Here is an 18,890-nt window from a genome sequence, read left to right as displayed (position 1 = left end):
CTGTTCTAAAATAGGACTAGGTCTACTAGGCTATAGTTCTTTTTCGCAACCTGTGAAGCTGTGGCCTTTTCTGTCCTATTTGCTCCCTGTATCATTGTACCCAGAGTTTTAAACTGTAGTCTTGTGTCTTGTTTGTCTTGGCAGCTACACTGGCCCTTGTTTGCGCACATTATGGCCATCCGACCCGTCCTTTCCCCTTTCCAAGAGACCCCACGGTTGCGTCACGGACTATGTCTAGGCTTAATTAAAGCCATATTGGGAAAGAGTATAAATCCTACCCCCTTTTCCACTCACTTCATAACGGAATGCAAGCGTCGTGCAGTGGATGCTGGTCGAAGAGCACAAGTTAAGAGTCAGACGAGGAAATAAGTTAATTTTTAACCAGCAACTTACAGGACACTGAAGTACTTTTACAACTGCGAGAAAAGTTACTACAGACAGCACAATGGCTGGACTTAAGGTAAGGCAGCATTTCCACTGTCAGAATTACTTACGAGTCCTTCAGCTTTGCCTCTCCCTACTGCCCAAAAAGTTTCAAATTAAGAATAATGTGGCATGGTGAATGAAAGTGCAACCTAGCTGTAATGCCCTAATAGTTAAAGAACAAAGGAAAAGAGCAACTGATCTGTAGATATACAGCTTTTCTGCACCGGTGGAAGGTAAAGCCCAATATTGGACCATCATATCTGTAACAGCAGGCAGACCGGCTTACTAAAGGGCGGTGTTCCCCTCAGACCAATCAGAGCGCTGTATTCAGCAGCTGCCCAGATGTGCTCTAGCGCTGCATGCGAGGTTTAAAGGAGGCTGAAATTGCAATGCAAAACATCCGAAAAACTTGTTACGTTACTTTCGTCTAGTATTGGCCGTGTGTAGATTATTTCATTTGTTCCCAACGCAAATCATCTTTTGTCAAGAATATTCTTGAATCAAAGCGTCATTTTCTTGACATTAGCTACTTGAATTATCTGTACTATTGTTCTGCCTTGTTTCAAAATACTGACACTTATAGGCTACCTAGAAAATCCCTGAAACACGTGAAACCGCATTGGAAACAAGTGAAATTATCTCACCCCATTGGCAGAATATTTGACTTTAAGAAACGTGGGATTTTAAGAATGAACGTGAGACTAAGTGACTGGTTACAACGGACAGTTGTTGCAGTGTAAAAGTTGCGCCAAATATTGGACTTTGTGTTTTGTTGCCTGCCATTTTTCTGCCACTCTAACACGAAATCAACACCTAAGTTAAATGAAATCCTACTTTACATAACCACCTGTCAGTGGAATCTCCCAAACTTTTACGCACGCACTCTGGAAGCACTGTGTAGACACATGAACGCGCACATATGGGAGTCATACCCTGTGTTTTGCAGACCAGCAATGACTCAGCACGATTCTTTTAGTTTGCGTTATGTGCCAAGTTCATGATGTTCTATGGCAGGGGAGAAGTCAGGGCTGGAGTGCAATTCAGTGCCTTGTCTTAGGCAGCGTAAAAATCCTATTATAATTGAAATATTAGATCAAAAAGTACTGTGGAGGTGGGGGGTATTTACAATTTGCTCAAAGGTAATTAGTCTGTTTCTCTGCCACAATAACAAAAAATATTGGATGGCTGAGAGGGGGAAATTGGGCATAACTACAGTTTGTTTTATCATAGATCTAATATTTGAATCAATATGACAACAATTAACAGAAAGACAAGCCTTAATGACAAGCCTTCAAATTTAATTATAACCAGCATGAACACATTTATCCTGCATTAGAATGAAGCTGCATGGTGTATCCATGATTTCTTTTTTTTTCTTTTTTTTCTTTTTTTTCAATTTAAAGTTGCTGTTAACTTGATTGTTAAGTGTCTGTCTGTCTTCTCCAGTACATGAGCGGTTTTGGCAATGAGTTATCTTCTGAAGACCCTCGCTGTCCGGGATCTTTACCCGAGGGACAGGTAACACACACACACACACACACACACACACAATCTCTCTCTCTCTCTCTCTCTCTATCATGCTTGCATGTTCACATTCACACTTGCAGAAGCACACACACACCAACACATCATGGGTTGCTTGATTTGTTCCATTTCTTTAATTTTGTCCTCAAGAAGATTACATTAAATACTTAGTAAAAAGACTCTTCCACATGTTTCACAGAGGAATAACAAATCTGACCTCCACTTTTGAGCTGCCATTCCCATTCCCTCACTGCAGCCACAATTTAGTCCTCACATCATGACTAATTGCCCTCTGTGTCCCATGTGATTGCAAGAAACGCAATCAAATAAAGCTCATAGGCACACACAAGACAAAGCCCACCAAATCCCTAATTTTGGACCCTGCCCTGTATCATGATTAGTTGCAGAAATACAAAATCTATTTACCTTTAGACAGACATCTCCCACACTGACACATCGCTATAACAAATTGAAACCAAGGGAGGAGAAAGGTCTGGCTATGAGTAATTGAGTGAAAACAAAATATACACACAACATTCACATCGTGTCTGAACTCCCACACTGTGCTGTGTCTCCACAGAACAATCCTCAGGTGTGTCCGTACGGCCTCTATGCTGAGCAGCTCTCCGGCTCTGCCTTCACCTGCCCACGGCCAGCCAACAAGAGGAGGTATCCATCCCTCTCTGGCACTTTAATGAGCCCGGTTTCCACTACAAGACCAAACAGAGCTTACCCATTCTGTATCTGTGTGTGGTGTATGTGTGTGGTTGATTCTTTTTGTCGCTTTTGCCAGCTTTCAAATGAACTAATAGGTTTTGGATCCAGTGCTGTTTTCATTTGCCCCAAACCCCATAGTGGAAAAAAATACAGTTGTTCAATATTTTTTAAAGTAATGTTGCAGCCGTTACATGTGTGCTTGGTGCTTTTTCTCGTCTCCAGCTGGCTCTACCGCATCCTGCCATCCGTCAAACACAAGCCCTTCACCCCAGTGCCTTGTGGACACCTAACAGAGAACTGGAATGAAGTGGAGCCTGATCCTAACCAGGTACAGACATAGATAGATAGATAGATAGATAGATAGATAGATCCTATAAATATTGTACTTGGTGAATAAAGTGATTTTGACTCTGAGGTTTCTCCCACAGATGCGATGGCTGCCCTTCACCGTTCCTAAATCCTCAGAGAAAAAAGTGGACTTTGTGTCTGTAAGTGTGAAACAGCGGTTTCTTTCTTTCGTACGGACTGCCTTATTTTGAGGTTCCTTGTTCACTGATTGGGATTGTCTGTATCTCGCAGGGACTCCACACTCTCTGCGGGGCTGGGGATGCCAAATCTCGCAATGGGATTGGCATTCACGTGTACGCCTGCAACACCTCCATGGTAGACAGGTGTGTGTTTGTGTGTGTGTGTGTGTGTGCATTCACATCCAGTTGAAAATGTGTCCCATCATGTAACAAACAGATATACTTTAATATTTAAACTGGCTATAAAACCTTGGGGTCTATGTTACACTTTGATTTTCTTTTCTCTTCTGTTTTTTCTTGTTTCAGGTGTTTCAACAACTCAGATGGAGACTTTCTGATTGGTGAGGAAAATAACTGCGGATGTTTCTGCTGAGACGATCGTAAGAGCGATGATGGCTCAACCCTCACTCCTCTATCTCACTCAAATTCTCTTTCTCTCTCTCTCTCTCTCTCTCTCTTTCTCTCTCTCCAGTTCCCCAGCAGGGTGAGATCCTGATCACCACAGAGTTTGGAAAGATGATGGTTGAGCCCAACGAGATCTGTGTCGTCCAGGTGAAGTCTACTTTTTTCCTCTGTCCTGTTTTCACAGAACTATACGATCATTTCTGTGCCTGTCCCCTTCCTTTCTAAGCAACTTTCTAATTACTTGGGATGTCCCGTATTTGATACATGACCGCACTACATTTCTTCTCACCACCACTCTTCTTGTGTGCGCTCCAGCAAGGGATGCGGTTCAGTGTGGATGTGTTTGGAGCAACCAGAGGCTACATACTGGAGGTGTATGGAGCCCATTTCGAACTCCCTGACCTGGGACCCATAGGTGCGTACAGGTGTTGTGTGTATGTCCATCCTTCCTCAAAATCTGTACACCAACCTTTTCACTTCAGTTTCTTGTAATAGCCTCTTGTTTTCTTAATTGGTTCACGCCTTGCTCCCCAAATCTAATGGATTTGATAATGATTTATTTTTTCAGTTGGACAGTCAATGATATTTGTTGTGTGTGTGTGTGTGTGTGTGTGTGTGTGTGTGTATTGCAGGAGCTAATGGCCTTGCTAACCCTCGGGACTTCCTGAGTCCAGTTGCGTGGTACGAGGATCGCAAAGTGGCCACAGGTTACACCGTCATCAACAAGTACCAAGGGAAGCTCTTCGCCTGCCAACAGGTGGCTCCCTGACCTTTCAGTTTGTGTGTGTGTATCTATCAGTACACTTACATCTAGGTGTGTTACTCCTTTGTGCATTTTGAACCTACTACACCACAGGATGTATGACAGGGGCGTACACATATGGGATACTCGCCCTATTTGTTTGCTGCAAAAGACACCATCCAACTGCAACAATGACTAACAAGAAACTGTCCATGCGAAGCTTATGAGCCATTAGCTGCTCCTGCCGACTGAATTGCCATCCCTGATGATTTAATATGGAATCGTTAGCTGTTCTCCATTCAGCAGGCTTCCGCCTCGACTCCCTTATGAGTCTTAATCACTCATAATTAGTTAACGCATTCTGGAGTTACAGACAGCGTACCTTTGTAGCTTTGCATGGTAGGAAAAACCTTTCCCGAGTTAAGCATTAATTTCAGCATATTTCACTCGGAGAATGATTTTCCCCCACTGAAACGTCCTGTCGGGCGCGTAATTGGATCGACTCATAATGGCTGACAGGAGTTTTTTTTTTCTTTTTTTTTTTCTTTTTTTTTACAGAGACAGGGAGGAGGTGGGAGGAGAGGTTGTCGGGGGTGGGGGGAGGCGGGTGGGTGGAGGTAACCGTGGAAACCATGTCAGGCCACACTGTCATTATTCATCATCGGAAATACACAAGGGCAGGATACCGTCTTTTTGTAGCAAAACAAACACTTTTTCCTTGCTCTCTGCCCTCTGCCTCGATATTTTCTCCCCCCCCCCCATCCCCATTCCTCCTTTTATCTGTTGGGGGTCAGAGTTGGAGGCTGGTGGCTGCACCTGACACTCTCTTCCTGGTGTCCACCCCACCCCGAGCCTGGAGGGTGGGGCTACTGGGGTAACATGGAAGAAAATAAGGGGGGACGCGGGCCTCATCTCAGGGAAGATGCTGCTGCCGTCTTGTCCTGCTGTTCGGTTCCCCCGCAGAGCGCTGAAATTGCTCAAATTAACTTATTATTTGCTTGACTGGGCCAATATGTTTGTATTTTGTGTGCGTGTGTGTGGTGTGTGTGCAAGTGCTGCCCCCCCCCCCCCCTCCCAAATCTCTCCCTTCATTTTAATCGAGTGTAGTGGAGTTATCACAACTGAATGTCCAAGAGATTACTGCGTTGGGTTCCTCAAAACACCTTTGTGTACAGCAAATACTTTGTTTGTGTGTGTGTGTGTGTGTGTGTGTGGTGTGTGTGTGTGTGTGTGTGTGTGGTGTGTGTGTGTGTAAGCGTTTGTGGGTGTATATTGGTTATATAATGTGTGTGATTGTACTTATGCACGTGCGTATCCCTGCTTGTGTGTGTGTGGTTTTATTGTGAGGGTGTATTAGGCGTGTAGTGTGTGTTTTGTGTGTGTGTGAGCGTACATGGGTGTGTGTGTGTCTGCGTACATGTGTGTGTGTAAGGTGCATATAGGTCACTCTGGAGGCTGCTTGAGTTGTAATGAACTATATTGATTTTAGAGCTGCTGTTGAATGTCTCTTTCACAGTGACATTATCAGAACAGAGAAGCTATATAAAATTGCTGTGGTTTTAACAATCAAGATAAAGAAATATCTCTACACGCACTGTAACTGCTGCTCCCTCCCCATCGCTGCGCTGCTGTGTGCGTCAAAATGCTCAAAGTTTGGGAAAGTTTGATTGTGAAGCCAATTACTCCGTAATGCCTGGAGCCTTGTATCACAAAGAACAGGGGGAATGAAAGAGAAAAAAAGAATGAAAGAAAGCACACCCTCTTTCACAATCAACCCTTTTCATTACGACCAGGGTTTTTTTTTCTCTTTATGTCATGAAGTACTCTGTCTGGGAATTTAAGATTACAAAGACATTATTCATTGTTCCCTTTTTCCCCCTGAAAAGCTCAATTTAAACTCCTTTGTGTTTGTTGCTTGGTAGACTAGTCTTATTTGTGTTGTTTTGTGTGTGTAGGATTTCTCTCCCTTTAATGTTGTAGCCTGGCATGGGAACTACACGCCGTACAAATACAACCTGGAGAACTTCATGGTCATCAACTGTGTGGCCTTCGACCATGCGGTGAGAGTCATGGCATACTTAAACACACTGACAAACACACATTCACGAAATTGTCGAATGTACACACATACACATACGTATAGTCTACAACGTAAATATACATAAGCTTGGGTTCAATACACTTACGATTCAGTCACTTCAGATGGTGGATTGGAATGTTTTCTTCAAAATGACAATACTGAAAAACCCAGAATGCCTTGAAAAACTTATTGAGCTGATTGAATAAGTGAGCAAATTCATCTGTCTTAATACACAAACACGCCCTTCACAAATCACATATTGTCCTACTTACAATCCTGCAGGATCCCTCCATCTTTACTGTGCTGACTGCCAAATCCACACGGCCGGGTGTGGCCATTGCCGACTTCGTCATCTTCCCCCCGCGCTGGGGCGTGGCCGACCACACCTTCCGTCCGCCATACTATCACCGTAAGACCGCAATAACACACACTTTGCTTTAACTTGAAAGTGTTCTTTGCTTACTTGTTGCAGGAGGCGAGTGGTAGACTGTCAGGTGGAAACAAGCATTGTTAAGAACAAGCTCGGTGGGGTTATTTGGCTGCCATTTCCATCAGACCCAGATCAAATTCTGTCTAGTGAGGGCAATTTTGCTCAACTCCAGAATGAAAACAACCAACCATGAGCAAGGGGACACTAAAATTTCCATTCTTGCATGTTTCTGGCCACTGGGCATACTGCAATGTCACCCATCAAGCGTCAAAGACAGTAGCTCATATCAATCAACCTGCTATACTTTTCAACTGAGGCACTACCGCACCGCCTCAACACCTTTTGTCTGTTTTCACCATAGACCTTTATGGCCATCTAGTGGATATTGGTGTTGCACATGCTCCCTCTCAGCTTGTGTCAAAAGCACGTTGTACAGTGCTGCATCACAGCTCCCCCTGTTTGTGACTCTAGGGAACTGCATGAGTGAATTCATGGGTCTGATCAAAGGCCACTACGAGGCCAAAGAGGAGGGCTTCCAGCCGGGAGGGGGAAGTCTCCACAGCATGATGACCCCACACGGCCCCGACGCCGGCTGCTTCGAGAAGAGCACCGCTGCCAGTCTCAAACCAGAGAGGGTGGCTGAGGGAACCATGGTAAAATAAATTAAGTTCCAGGGTCGACAGAAGTAGCATAACTCATACAGCATAAGCATTTTGATTTCAACACTTTCCAGAGCCGATCAGCTTCAAATCGATTCACATTCCAACCCAAAGGTGAAGACCTGCTGAACACCAGAACAGTTTGTAACCTGTAATTTTCTTTCCCTCAGGCTTTCATGTTTGAGTCGTCCTTCAGTATGGCAGTGACCAAGTGGGGTCTAGAAACGTGCCAGAGGCTGGACAAGAGCTACTACCAGTGCTGGGAGCCTCTCCGCAGTCACTTTAACCCCAACTGGAAACCCAGCAAACAGTAGACAGACAGGATATCAACAGACAAACTGGAGAGGAGGTCATTCCTATATGCAAACAGTAAAGTGACACAGATGATGTTTGGATCAAGTAACCACATACAGTTGTTATATCAAGATAAAAAACCCTCATTTTACTTTATTAAATGAAATTCCATCATGTGTCTTTGAACTTTGCTTTATTCATGTCATTTCAGTTGGTCTGTTTATTAAACTACGCCAAGATAAAAGTGATTAATTCTATGCAGACCTTTAAGGTTGGACTTGCACAAGAACAAAAAATCTGATCGAACTTGTGTGACCGAGATCTGTTGTTTCCCCATGTTCGAAATAAAAAAAATCATATGTAGGTTACATGATTAATTTTCTTTTTATAACCTTTATTGATCCAGGAAGATCTGCTTGGGAAAATCCTGCTTCACTCGTACAGTGACACACCACCAGTCTCCTACCATTGAATAACTACACTGGAACAGTTTGGTAGTCTCATTCACTTTACCTGTCCAGATTTTCATAGCTGTGGCCAGGGCTTTGAGCTGGTAATGTTACTGTCACCAGCATCCTTCTCTAACACTTAGGCTACCCTGGCCTCCAAAAGTTAAAGGGCTTCCTGTTTCTGTGTAAATCCACTCAAAGTCTGTTTCAGAGTTAAACCTCACTGCCACAAAGCCTGCAGGTCAATATGCAGGTCTATCTTATGGTTCCTGTGCAGTAAATTGTGAATGCATTTCACAATTTCATGTGCTTTTTTCCACCATTCACTATTTTGTAATAGCAATCAAAGCCACTTCATTGGTTTTTGACAACATTATTTTATTCGGTCAATAATAATTATACACACTGGCATTATCACTAGAACATATAGGTGGTCTGTATAGATTAGAGCTCATGATGACAAACTCAACTTGCGCTCGAGGGTCCCAGCCTTGATCTTCTCCTCCTTCTTATCCTGGAAACAGATGACAAAGAGACAATTTAGTACAGTTGCCATAGCAACAAAGTTATATCACCTACACCCTCTTCACCCTTCTAGACATTTTCTCGACTGAATGTTTTATAAATGAGCATTTTATGATTTCCGTGGCTTTTTTCCTCCCAATGGAGAGAGAGTCGAACATGATAGCCCAGCAGTCTGACAATTGCACCAAAGTCTCGCTGACATTTCTATTGGTAAGGATTTAGAGGGTGAATCTCCATGACAATAGGGGAGAAAATGAAGGCAGGCAGCATTTCAGATGAAACATTCACTTCTAATGTGAATGGAATGGTGGAAAAGAACAAGACCATATCAACTGAGCGACTACAGTCCTCAACTTTATAGCTTTTCAGAGGTCTAAGAGACCCATGCATAACCCAGTATCAAATTTTCATGGTAAGATCATCTTGCAAAAATATCCCTGTAAATGGCATTATCAAGGTATCAACATTAGCTGTGAAAACTGCTATTAGAGCCAAAACATGGTAAAGCTCCCTCACCGGTTCTCACTGCAAAACATTTTTGTTACTTTTCTTTTTAAATCTTCACATTTGTACATTGCACACTGCCAACTGCCCTCTGCAATGGTCAGTTTTCACCATTACTGATAAGCTTACTTTTTGCAAGCATTAGACATTCAGTACGTTCATTAGATGGACGAGAGGCTATGCAAAATAAAATGTCTCATGACAACAGCAGCACCGTGCTCCACTGTATTCATGTCACAGTTTGAAAAGTTAGCAATCATGGTAGTCACAGTAAAAGAAATTTGATGGTAGTGTCACGTTTGTAAAGCATTTGCATTATATAGTGAAATGTGTATAACGACTCAACTTAACTTAGGAGTGATTGATAAGTTTAAATTATTAAGACAAGACAAATCACTGATGTTTTGACAACTAATTCTCATCTCGGCACTGAAGTCTAGTCTAGTTTATTTATATAGCCCTTTATCACAAGCATGTCTCAAAGGGCTTCACATAGCATCATATACAGTACATGTCATATACATACTACACCATATATGTACACTGAACAGTTGCCAAGTAGAGAAGACGACAGTAGTTAGGACACATGAGAGAAAGCTCTGGTAGGTGGCAGCCAGTGGTTACTAAGATTAACTTCATGGTCTTTTTTCTTTCTTTTGTCTCTTTTTTGTATTCCTTGGTTCTGGTTATAAACACAGGATTTGCTATTGACCTCCATAGAATTTTATATATATGCTTTTTGCCAAGAGATGGTGTAGTTTGCTTCTGGAGCCACAGTTACATTCACTGGCTGAGAATAAAAACTCGTTAGAACCTGTGTCTCACCCACTTTGATGCAATCTAAGCTTTCCTACTATACAAATAAGCAGGAAAATACCTCAAAAATGATATGTATGGCTTGGTCAAAGTCAAGCTTTCTGTCCTAGATTGTAAATGGTGAGAAATGAACGACCCCAGATATGTCCAGAAAGGAGAGAGTGCAGTGCGTCTTGTCTCATACCCTGTCTGTCTTGAAGGTGTAGTAGAGGGCAAAGAGAGGTACAACTCCAAACAGAACACCCAACAGAGATGTCTTGTTTGTGGGCCTGAAGTGGGGATAGGGGTTGGTGCGCGCATATACCCAGCGTGTCAGGGCAGGGTCTTCCTGTAACGACAAAACAAACAGATGAAACTTCACTGATCCCCCCTGGAGAAACTGAGTCATTGCACCAGCAAAGAAAAAATATAATAAAGATATGAACAGAACAAATACAAAGTATTTAAGATAATACAACACATTACTACAATTAAAAGAGCAGACTGAGGATAATATAATAAAAATCAGGCTGATACAGAACTCCTTGGATCAATCACTATGTTGACAACAGCAAATTGACAAGTCAATAGCAGTTAAATTTTGGTGTTAGAATATAAGACAGTGTTACCATCTGAAGACGAATTGTTACAACTTTTGTGTGTGTGTGTGTGTAGGGGGGAGCTGGGTTTCAGGCCTTTACACTGGAGGTGACAGCTGATAGCAGGACAGCTAACGTTAGAGACTAACCTCTTCTGAAATCCCATGGTGCTGGTAACTGTCACTAGTGCTGCTTCTACTACCAATAAGTTACCGGTTTCAAACTACCCTACTCACTGGGCTATTCACAATTCAAGAGCACCTACAACTTTGCTACCATCCATCCAATTATGTCAGTGTGAACGTTAACACATAGCTTAAATACCGATAAAACATGGGCATTGAACTCTAAAACTAGTTATTTTATATAATTATGCTGGGTCTAGTAGTCAATTTTAATGTGTTCTGACTCGCTGCCCTTAGCATTCCCGCAAACAGCCTGAGCCATCTTGAACGGGGCTCTGACATTGCCACTTACAATGAGCTCTTTTCTATGCGGGTTATTGAGCTGCATCTGGTATTGCCTCTTCAGATTCGCTCGAAGTGCTGCCCTGTCCTCTTCGGCACGTCGCTGGTCCGGCGAAAGGTTGAAATATTCATTTGGATCCAATGTTTTTGGCCGAGTGGCCAAGGGCGCCTCTTGATAGTCCGCCATGATTGTTTGATGACGGGCAGACAAACGTGAACTCGAAGAATCTCGCGTTGAACGTCTGACAACGGTAGTAGCAGCAGCAGCAGCGGAAGCCGTCTGGTATCCATAGCAACATCAAACTTTTTGTCGCTACACCAGTATCAACTGAGCGCTAACCCCAAATAATGACCACAACATCCAAAAAACAAGAAGCAGATTCATTTTATCATGAGCCTGTGATGATTCCGGCGGACGCTGATGATGAGTTTCAGTATGAGGAAGTGGTTATAGAAGACGACTGGAGCTTGACAGAGGGAGAGGAAGACTTGGAGGCAACGGTGAGAGCTATCCAGGACCGGGCAGAGGCCAGCGCCCCTGCTGCCGCCAGACTGGACTCAAAGCCCCCTACCTCAGACCAGCCTGGAGCGGTGGACGACTTCTTACGCAACTTTCTCCACAAAATGGACATGGCAAACACATTGGATTGTTTTCAAACTGAGTGGAACGAGATGGTGCAGAAAGGGCTAATAAATACAGAGCGGGTCGGCTTGGTGCCAGCTGTGTACATCCAGAGCCAGCGTCTGGACAGCGAGTTGAAAAACGCGCAGCGGGAGAGGAAGGAGTACCAGCTGGCAGCCTCGGCCGCAGCAGAAACACTGCTCAAGGTCCAGAAAGCCAGGGATTTCCACCGCCTGCAGCATAAGCGAGTGGTTCAGGAGAAGAACAGACTCATCGAGGAGATGAGAAAGCTGAAGGTGCAATGCGCCAGCCACGAACCAGCAATAAAGCAGATGAATGAAAAATACCAGACTGTTTTGAGGCAGACGATGCTGGTGAGTTTGGAGCGTGACAAGGCGTTAGGCCAAGCGACCCGCCTGCAGGCAACTGTCCCTCCTCCCTCACACATGTCCTCCTGTATGAGTACAGGTGAAGAAGGTCAAAGCCTCAAACAAGACAGGGGAGTCAGGTGTGAGAGAGACAACCCATCCAAAGAGCCAGCCAAGATCTCCAAACACTCCAAGGATTCAGATGCTAATGTTCCCACCAAGGCCAAGACAGTTTCCCCCACAGCAACACACTCAAAGGAATATCTTCAACCTGATGCGACCTACTAAGGTTAGCCATATTCTGCTAGATATAATTGTCTTATTATGAATTAGTTATCTCAAAGCTTCCTCAAGTGGTGACCAACTGTAGAAGCGTTGGGAAATACCAGAGGGAGATCTGATTGCTGCAGGGACGGTCCCACCGAGAGACAGGAGCCTCTGTATCTGGGACGTCTGCCTGAGCCAGCACCACTCAGTGGATACTCATTTTATTTTAAGGTTTTGTTTTTATTCTCTGCACTCTAAAGCCACTGTGATGTGTGCTCTTTTAACTTTCCTCTGAATTTTGACACATTTGGCACAGATATGAATATGTAGGTTATAGCAGCCGGATGGTTCCTCTTTCCTGTCTGTGTATATTTAGGTGTGGGACCTTCAGAGTGAGCGGTGCCTCTCTATCCTGCATGGACACAACGGCTCAGTGTACAGCATGGATTTCCTGTCTTCCTCCAAGACCAAAGACCCAGTTGGATGTGGGATAGACAATTTTTTGAAGAAGATTCCTGTCCAGATGGTTGGATCCCCTTCAGCAGACCTCCCTCAGAATAAACAATAGTATTCCATCCAATGTTTCAGAGCTTGATTGTATTATCTCTAAAGTAGCGTTACTGTATTTTTTTAAAGCTTCCAATAAAAATGAAAAGGTACTTTGATGGTGAAGCTGTCATTGTAGTGTTGTTGAGGTTTAGAGACAGATCTAGAGATGTAAGATATAACCACAAGAGGGCGATCTCAGTCAGGTTTTGGTTACTGCTGAATGAATATCAAAGGTATCTGAACAGAGGACAGGGATCAGTAACATTAGGAGCCATGAGCTGAAGAACACTCTAAGACAAACCCATGTATTTTAAAGTACCAGTCCCATTCCTGTTCATAAGATAGTTCATGTTTTATAATATTCAATTATACACACTGCAATACATACTGTATTTTTAACATAATCTTTTTAAGGTGAGGATTCAGACGATAGAAATACATAATGGCAAATATATTGAAAATTGAGTCTGTTTACAAAAAGATGAAAACAAAATGTATTTATTTACAAAAGGTAACCTAAAACTAATCATGCATGTACACTCAAATCCTAACATTTCCACCCTCAACCATCGGAAGACACTGCTATTAGGCAGCAATGTCACCAGGGAGAGTTTTGGGTGGGAATGTGCCACTATCAAAGGCGGGCAGCAACTTAATGGAACAAATTTCAGCTAGGTAAGAAGCCATTTTATTCATGAAATTTTTGGGGTATAATATTTTCCTGTTGGTGGTTAGAGCAAAAACACTGGGTGAGTTTAATAGGCAGAGGAAATCCTGATATTGGCAAAGTGTACAGAAATGCAGTATTGCTTTCCTTCACTCTAACAAGGCTAGTTCAACTGGTAAGACCATTTGATTGTTTTTTTTACTCAGCTGGAGTGATGGAGTTTGGCTGTTTATCTGTCATTTAGATGCTAACAACCAGACGGTTCAGTAAGGCCAAACTGTCATAAATCCTGTTCACAGAGCTGTCAGCGTGTCAACTGGATTATGTGATATGGATGCAGCTTCTCTCTCTCTGTCTCTCTGTCTGTCTCGCTCTCTCTCTCTCTCTCTCTCTCTCTCTCTCTCTCACTCACTTCATTCTTCAGCTATAGAGAGCTCTTTGATCAGGTCCAGCTACAGTATGTGTGACCAGATGATTTATTGTCCTCTCCGGACCCCTAAAGCACCACCCGCTCTGCAGTTTTGAAACAGCCATTTACGACTTCAAAATTCAATGTGAGACCACACTCTCTGGCCCACAAGCTTCTCTCTCCATAATGTTCAGTAAGAGATTTAGCTTTGAATGAAATATTAATGTGTTTCCGCCCTGGCTGGCACCTGTTAGACCTTGTGGACTTGGAGCTGAACTTGAGAAAGGCTCTGTGCTATGGGCACAGGAGCCATAAAAAGTAGTTTTCTTCTCTTAAACTTTCTTTCCTTATAACCTAGTTCTTTCACTGTCAACTCCTGCTCCCCCATCCGTTTATGTCTATCCATCCACAGAACATTTGACATTTTGTTCTTTATCACACATCAATGATGCTGAGTGACGTTTATTGTGACGCACTCACTATGCAAACCCTTTGACAGTGGTGTGCGCAGATAACGGGAGGATTAGGATGTGATGGAGATACAGAGGCAGGCGCAGACAGAGAGATAGAGAGGGAATGAAAAGGGGATGGAGAACTTCTGTTAACAGTCTGTGCTACCTTTTTAAGACTTCAAACCCCCTAATCATTGCCAGTAATCAGAAGTCATTTTTTGCTGTTTTTAATCTCCCAAAATGACTTCTACTTTTGTGTCTGTCTTGGAAAGTGGAAGCAGGTCCCATTTCCTAATGTAAGCTAAAAGGCTCCTTGTTTTTTGCAACAATACCTCTAAGTTTATGTGGTTTGTAGACTTAGTGACAATGAACTAAGGTGTCATGCTGCTTCTTGAAGATTCCATTACCTTGCTGCCTGAGAAGATTGTAATTCAGGAATTTCATGTTTCTTCCCACCCTTGTTTTAACCTAATTGCGTCCTGTATAATGCCTTTACAGTTCAATTTTCACAAACGTCTACAAAGCTAATGAGGCGGTGGGTGGAGGCAGGAAGTTTGGCATTTCCAGCCAACACTTTTATACCACCCAAGCCCACATTACCTTCACCATGGTCTGAGGAGCCATGCAGCTCTCTAAAGCCCTGGGCTGATTAGGATTCCTCCCCTGCCTGCCTGGCTCCCTGCGCTGCCCTCTCAGCTCCTCTCTCCTCTCTCTCTGACAGGCCTGTCCACTTCACAGCCCGCAGCGACCTTGGCGTCGCAGCAAAGAGAAAGAAGAAGGAAGGAGAGAAAACTCGCATGCCATCACTCTTGGCTCGGGCCTGAGCAGTACTCTCTCTGCATCCTTCCATCTGTCTATCTCTGATGGTTTCTCTCTCTCTCTGTGCCTCTGCATCTGTATCCATCTCTCTCTCTCTGTTTCTCTATTTCTCAGTCTTTCTCCCTGTTTACCTGATAACCTTCCACTCAAAAGTAAACAGTGATTTTCCTCGGTCTTTGAATTCTGAGTGTAACACCACAATATGTGCATGTACGATTCAGAGAGAGTTACCACACATATCTGTCAGCCATCTTATGTGATGGCTTGGCTCTTTCTCTGAGACATATTTTTCAAGAAATGCTGCTCTCTCAATTCTCCATCAATTCTCTCAGCCATCTTATTCTAATCTATAGCTATGAAATTGATTCACGCTGTCTGGGAGTATTCCCTTCTTAATAAATCAGTTTTCTGTGGACCCATATAAGTGGGCAGCAGGTCAAACTCAGCAGTATTTTCTGCTTTAATGTACTGAGCAGGGCAGAGATTGGCCCATAGCAGTGACTCAGCAGGCATCCATCATCTTCAAGGAGAGCCACGCAGATGAATTCTCCAGAAATGGAATTGACCGAACGCTGTATCTGCCTTTAGCCATGCTCATCTCAGGGCTTGCCGTTTACGTCAATCTTCAAAATGTTTGTGGTAATATTCTGCATTTCACTTCAAGCAGCTGGAGCGTTTATTGCTGTGGGATTACGAGACTGATATTGAAGGTTATGCAGACTCCTGGTGGGTGTGTCCAAGGGGACCTGCACCTAATATTTTGCTGTTGGCATGTGAAAACCCTGCAATTTTGCTAATATACTTGATGTAGCTTCCACTAGGGGTTGAGAAAATTCTACGACCCTTGGGCTTATGAAACCCTTTCAAATCCCATTGGATAAACTGAAAAATACATGGTGGTCTAGCTGAACTGAAAACTTGACATTTTGGAGATAAAAAGAGTTTCATCCAACAGCAAAAATTGGCAACAACATCATAGCAGCCTATAATCTATGTAATGTATACAATATTAAGTATGAGGCACTATAGCATCAACATGTGCACAATAAACTCTAGACACTATGAGTGAATGTGAATGTGTTTCATGCTCCTGATTACATTTTTGTTAAAGCAGATTTTTTTCAATGAGGCTATTTCAGAAACATGGCTACAGATTTATCCTAAATTATGCTTAAGGTAGTGTCAGTGTTGTGACATTATTAGACTTTTGTCACAAAATGGAGGTGTTGCAGGTGGCAGACTGTCACAGGATGTGCAGACCAAGGCTTTATTTATAATAAGAGCCTGACAGTGCCAAGAAAAGTCAATGAATTCTGTGTAGGCCTATAAATAAGCCTCACTCCTTCATACACGTTAAAAGGTCAGCAGGCTGATATATTGCGCTCACATCACAACATCGTTACTCAGGAGGTACACACATCACACATGTGTGCATCCAGGCATATACTCTTTCTTTCTGTCTCTCTCTCTCTCTTTTCTTCGTTAGGGCTTGAGCGATGTGACAGGCCGGGGCCGCTGTGACAGGAGTTAGAGGAAGTTTTGACAGGAGGGTTAGGGAGGCTGTTTGGTGGAGGTGATGTCAGGCCGGAGAGGAGCGACACGAGGCGAGGGAAGACAGCCAACGCCCTGTATCTGATCTGATAGGAAATGGCAGGAGATGAAGAGAGGGGGCCAAATTCAGCCTGACGGTGTGACCACAGTCTGAGGTCAGGGGAACAGAGTATAGACGAGGGGAGCCACTGCAGGAATACTGAGCAGGGAATATCTCGCTTCACCTGTCATTCAAAAATATATGATATCTCACCTTAGAGAAAGTCCTTCAGTGACTGTAGGACTTGACTTTAAGATTTCCGAGGCCCAATTTAATCAAGTCAAATGAATGGCATTGCAATACATATTGTGGTCAAAATAAAGGAGACAATACAAAGTCCTTTGACATTGAATGGCTCTGAAAAGGTTTGGGGTGCGTTTGCTATGATGGAGTCAATCCAATCATCCTTGAAGGGCCTGGGAAAATTCTAACCAGTGCTAACATAATTCTTTCTGACTGCCTTCATCCCATAATGCATCTTTTTCTTAATGGAAGCTGTGTTCTTCGGGATGAGAATGCCCCAGTCAACAAGACATGAGTAGTTCCACAGTGGTTTCAAGTGCATGGCAATGATGTTGAGTGCATGCCAAAGCCTTCTCAATAACATCTAAACCCGACCGAGCATTTATAGGAAATCCTACAATGGCATCGCACACATCGTTTCCTACCACAATCATATAGATGGGGGTTTCGAGATCATTTTGTTAGTAGTGATTAGCATCAACTTCTGCTCTCAAGGGGATGAGTGAACCAAAGCGTCCCAGAAATAGTGCTACACCCAGCCGCAATCACTGGAAGAAGTCTATAAGTGTTCCCTTCATCTTGACCATACATTGCAAGTGCCAGATGTCCAGATTGTTTCAAGACTGAAGCTTAATTTCACATTAAACATCACCATAGGAAATGGCTTTGCCTGTTGAGTACAAATACAATCTGTAGTTCACCCAGTGTGATTACAGTGTGTTCATGCTGTTCCAGGTGGACTCTGGACATCTGCAATGTTTAATGTAGCTGTGAAATGAACACACAGCTTTGTACGTGGGAGTGTGGTGCATACATGTGTGTATGTAATTTTGCTGTTTGGGATGGATCTGTTTGTGTGTGTGTGTGTGTGTGTCACTGATGCACACACACTGTGCCTTGTTCCATCAGGTCATTGACCAAGGAGATTTTCCCAGGATGCATTTGGCCCAAGGCTACAGTCAGTCAGTGATACCCTGCTGGCAACTGTCACAACAGCCTCAGTGTGTGTGTGTGTGTGTGTGTGTGTGTGTGTGTGTATGTGTGTGTGTTTTCTCAGCAGTAGAGATGATAGCAGGGGGGCCTGCTGAGGCTTCCTCTCTCTTGTTGCTCCTAAACAGGAATAATAGCATCTTGATCCTCATCAAAGCCTCATTGTTGCTTCAGAGAAATCTCAGCCTGATAGGAAAAACAGCATCCATATTGTCACAGTGAAGACAGCAAGACAACACACAAACACACACACACACACACACAGCTAAGTCTGGTTACCTGAAGACTGGCTCGCTGGCTCAGGACATTACACTTGTCTATATTCTTCCCATTCTCTCAGAGGGAGCTGTTAAAGCATATTTAGCATCAATTACACGCTTCAGGGAGAATGCCACGTGTGTGTGTATATATAACATGTCATTTTTTTTCCCTTCAAGTGTTTGTGTCTGTAAAGGCATAAAAATGGCACTATGAATACGTCATGAGCGGAAGGCTTTGATCACTGAATGGGTGGAGGATGAGTCATATCATCCTATTTAGATTGCTTTGCACTTTTACACAGGCTCATTTTCCTCATCGGATGGTCTCATCCCCCGTATTTTCTGGTGGCTTCAGTGCGGTTGGGCTTTGAAGGTACAATTGTAGATATGATTTAGGCTCTAGCACCTTTGTTTGTTTGTTTTTTACCCCAAATTCATCAGCCACAATACTGCACGAGTTCACCCAGAGCCTTACATATTAGTTGTGACACTGTGGAGATCTGTTTAATA

At 43.4% G+C, this 18,890-nt stretch overlaps 2 protein-coding genes and 1 pseudogene across 2 annotated transcripts; 2 read left to right on the top strand and 1 right to left on the bottom strand.

Moving 5' to 3' along the window:
* Positions 1-318: 318 nt before the first annotated feature.
* Positions 319-7,978, top strand: hgd (homogentisate 1,2-dioxygenase). The gene is made up of 14 exons (XM_071532590.1): positions 319-460; positions 1,873-1,944; positions 2,531-2,619; positions 2,890-2,995; positions 3,096-3,155; positions 3,247-3,338; positions 3,501-3,535; positions 3,667-3,746; positions 3,915-4,014; positions 4,232-4,356; positions 6,297-6,401; positions 6,704-6,830; positions 7,323-7,504; positions 7,681-7,978. Exons 1-14 carry the CDS (start codon positions 446-448, stop codon positions 7,822-7,824), a joined length of 1,332 nt encoding a protein of 443 aa, XP_071388691.1. The 5' UTR covers positions 319-445; the 3' UTR covers positions 7,825-7,978.
* A 638-nt stretch (positions 7,979-8,616) lies between these two features.
* Positions 8,617-11,340, bottom strand: ndufb4 (NADH:ubiquinone oxidoreductase subunit B4). Its single transcript, XM_071532594.1, has 3 exons — positions 11,154-11,340; positions 10,283-10,426; positions 8,617-8,767 (listed from the first exon to the last, which is right to left on the bottom strand). The coding sequence occupies exons 1-3, from the start codon at positions 11,328-11,330 to the stop codon at positions 8,705-8,707; spliced, it is 384 nt and encodes a 127-aa protein (XP_071388695.1). The 5' UTR covers positions 11,331-11,340; the 3' UTR covers positions 8,617-8,704.
* A 151-nt stretch (positions 11,341-11,491) lies between these two features.
* On the top strand, positions 11,492-12,421 carry LOC139655242 (sperm-associated antigen 16 protein pseudogene; annotated as a pseudogene).
* The last annotated feature ends 6,469 nt before the right edge of the window (positions 12,422-18,890 follow it).

This window comes from Centroberyx affinis, unplaced genomic scaffold (assembly GCF_046629955.1).
Source record: "Centroberyx affinis isolate AG114_WGS23_722 - 3 ecotype Tasmania unplaced genomic scaffold, CSIRO-AGI_Caff_v1 ptg002219l_1, whole genome shotgun sequence".
NCBI lineage: Eukaryota > Metazoa > Chordata > Actinopteri > Beryciformes > Berycidae > Centroberyx > Centroberyx affinis.
This window is presented reverse-complemented; position numbering and strand designations above follow the sequence as displayed.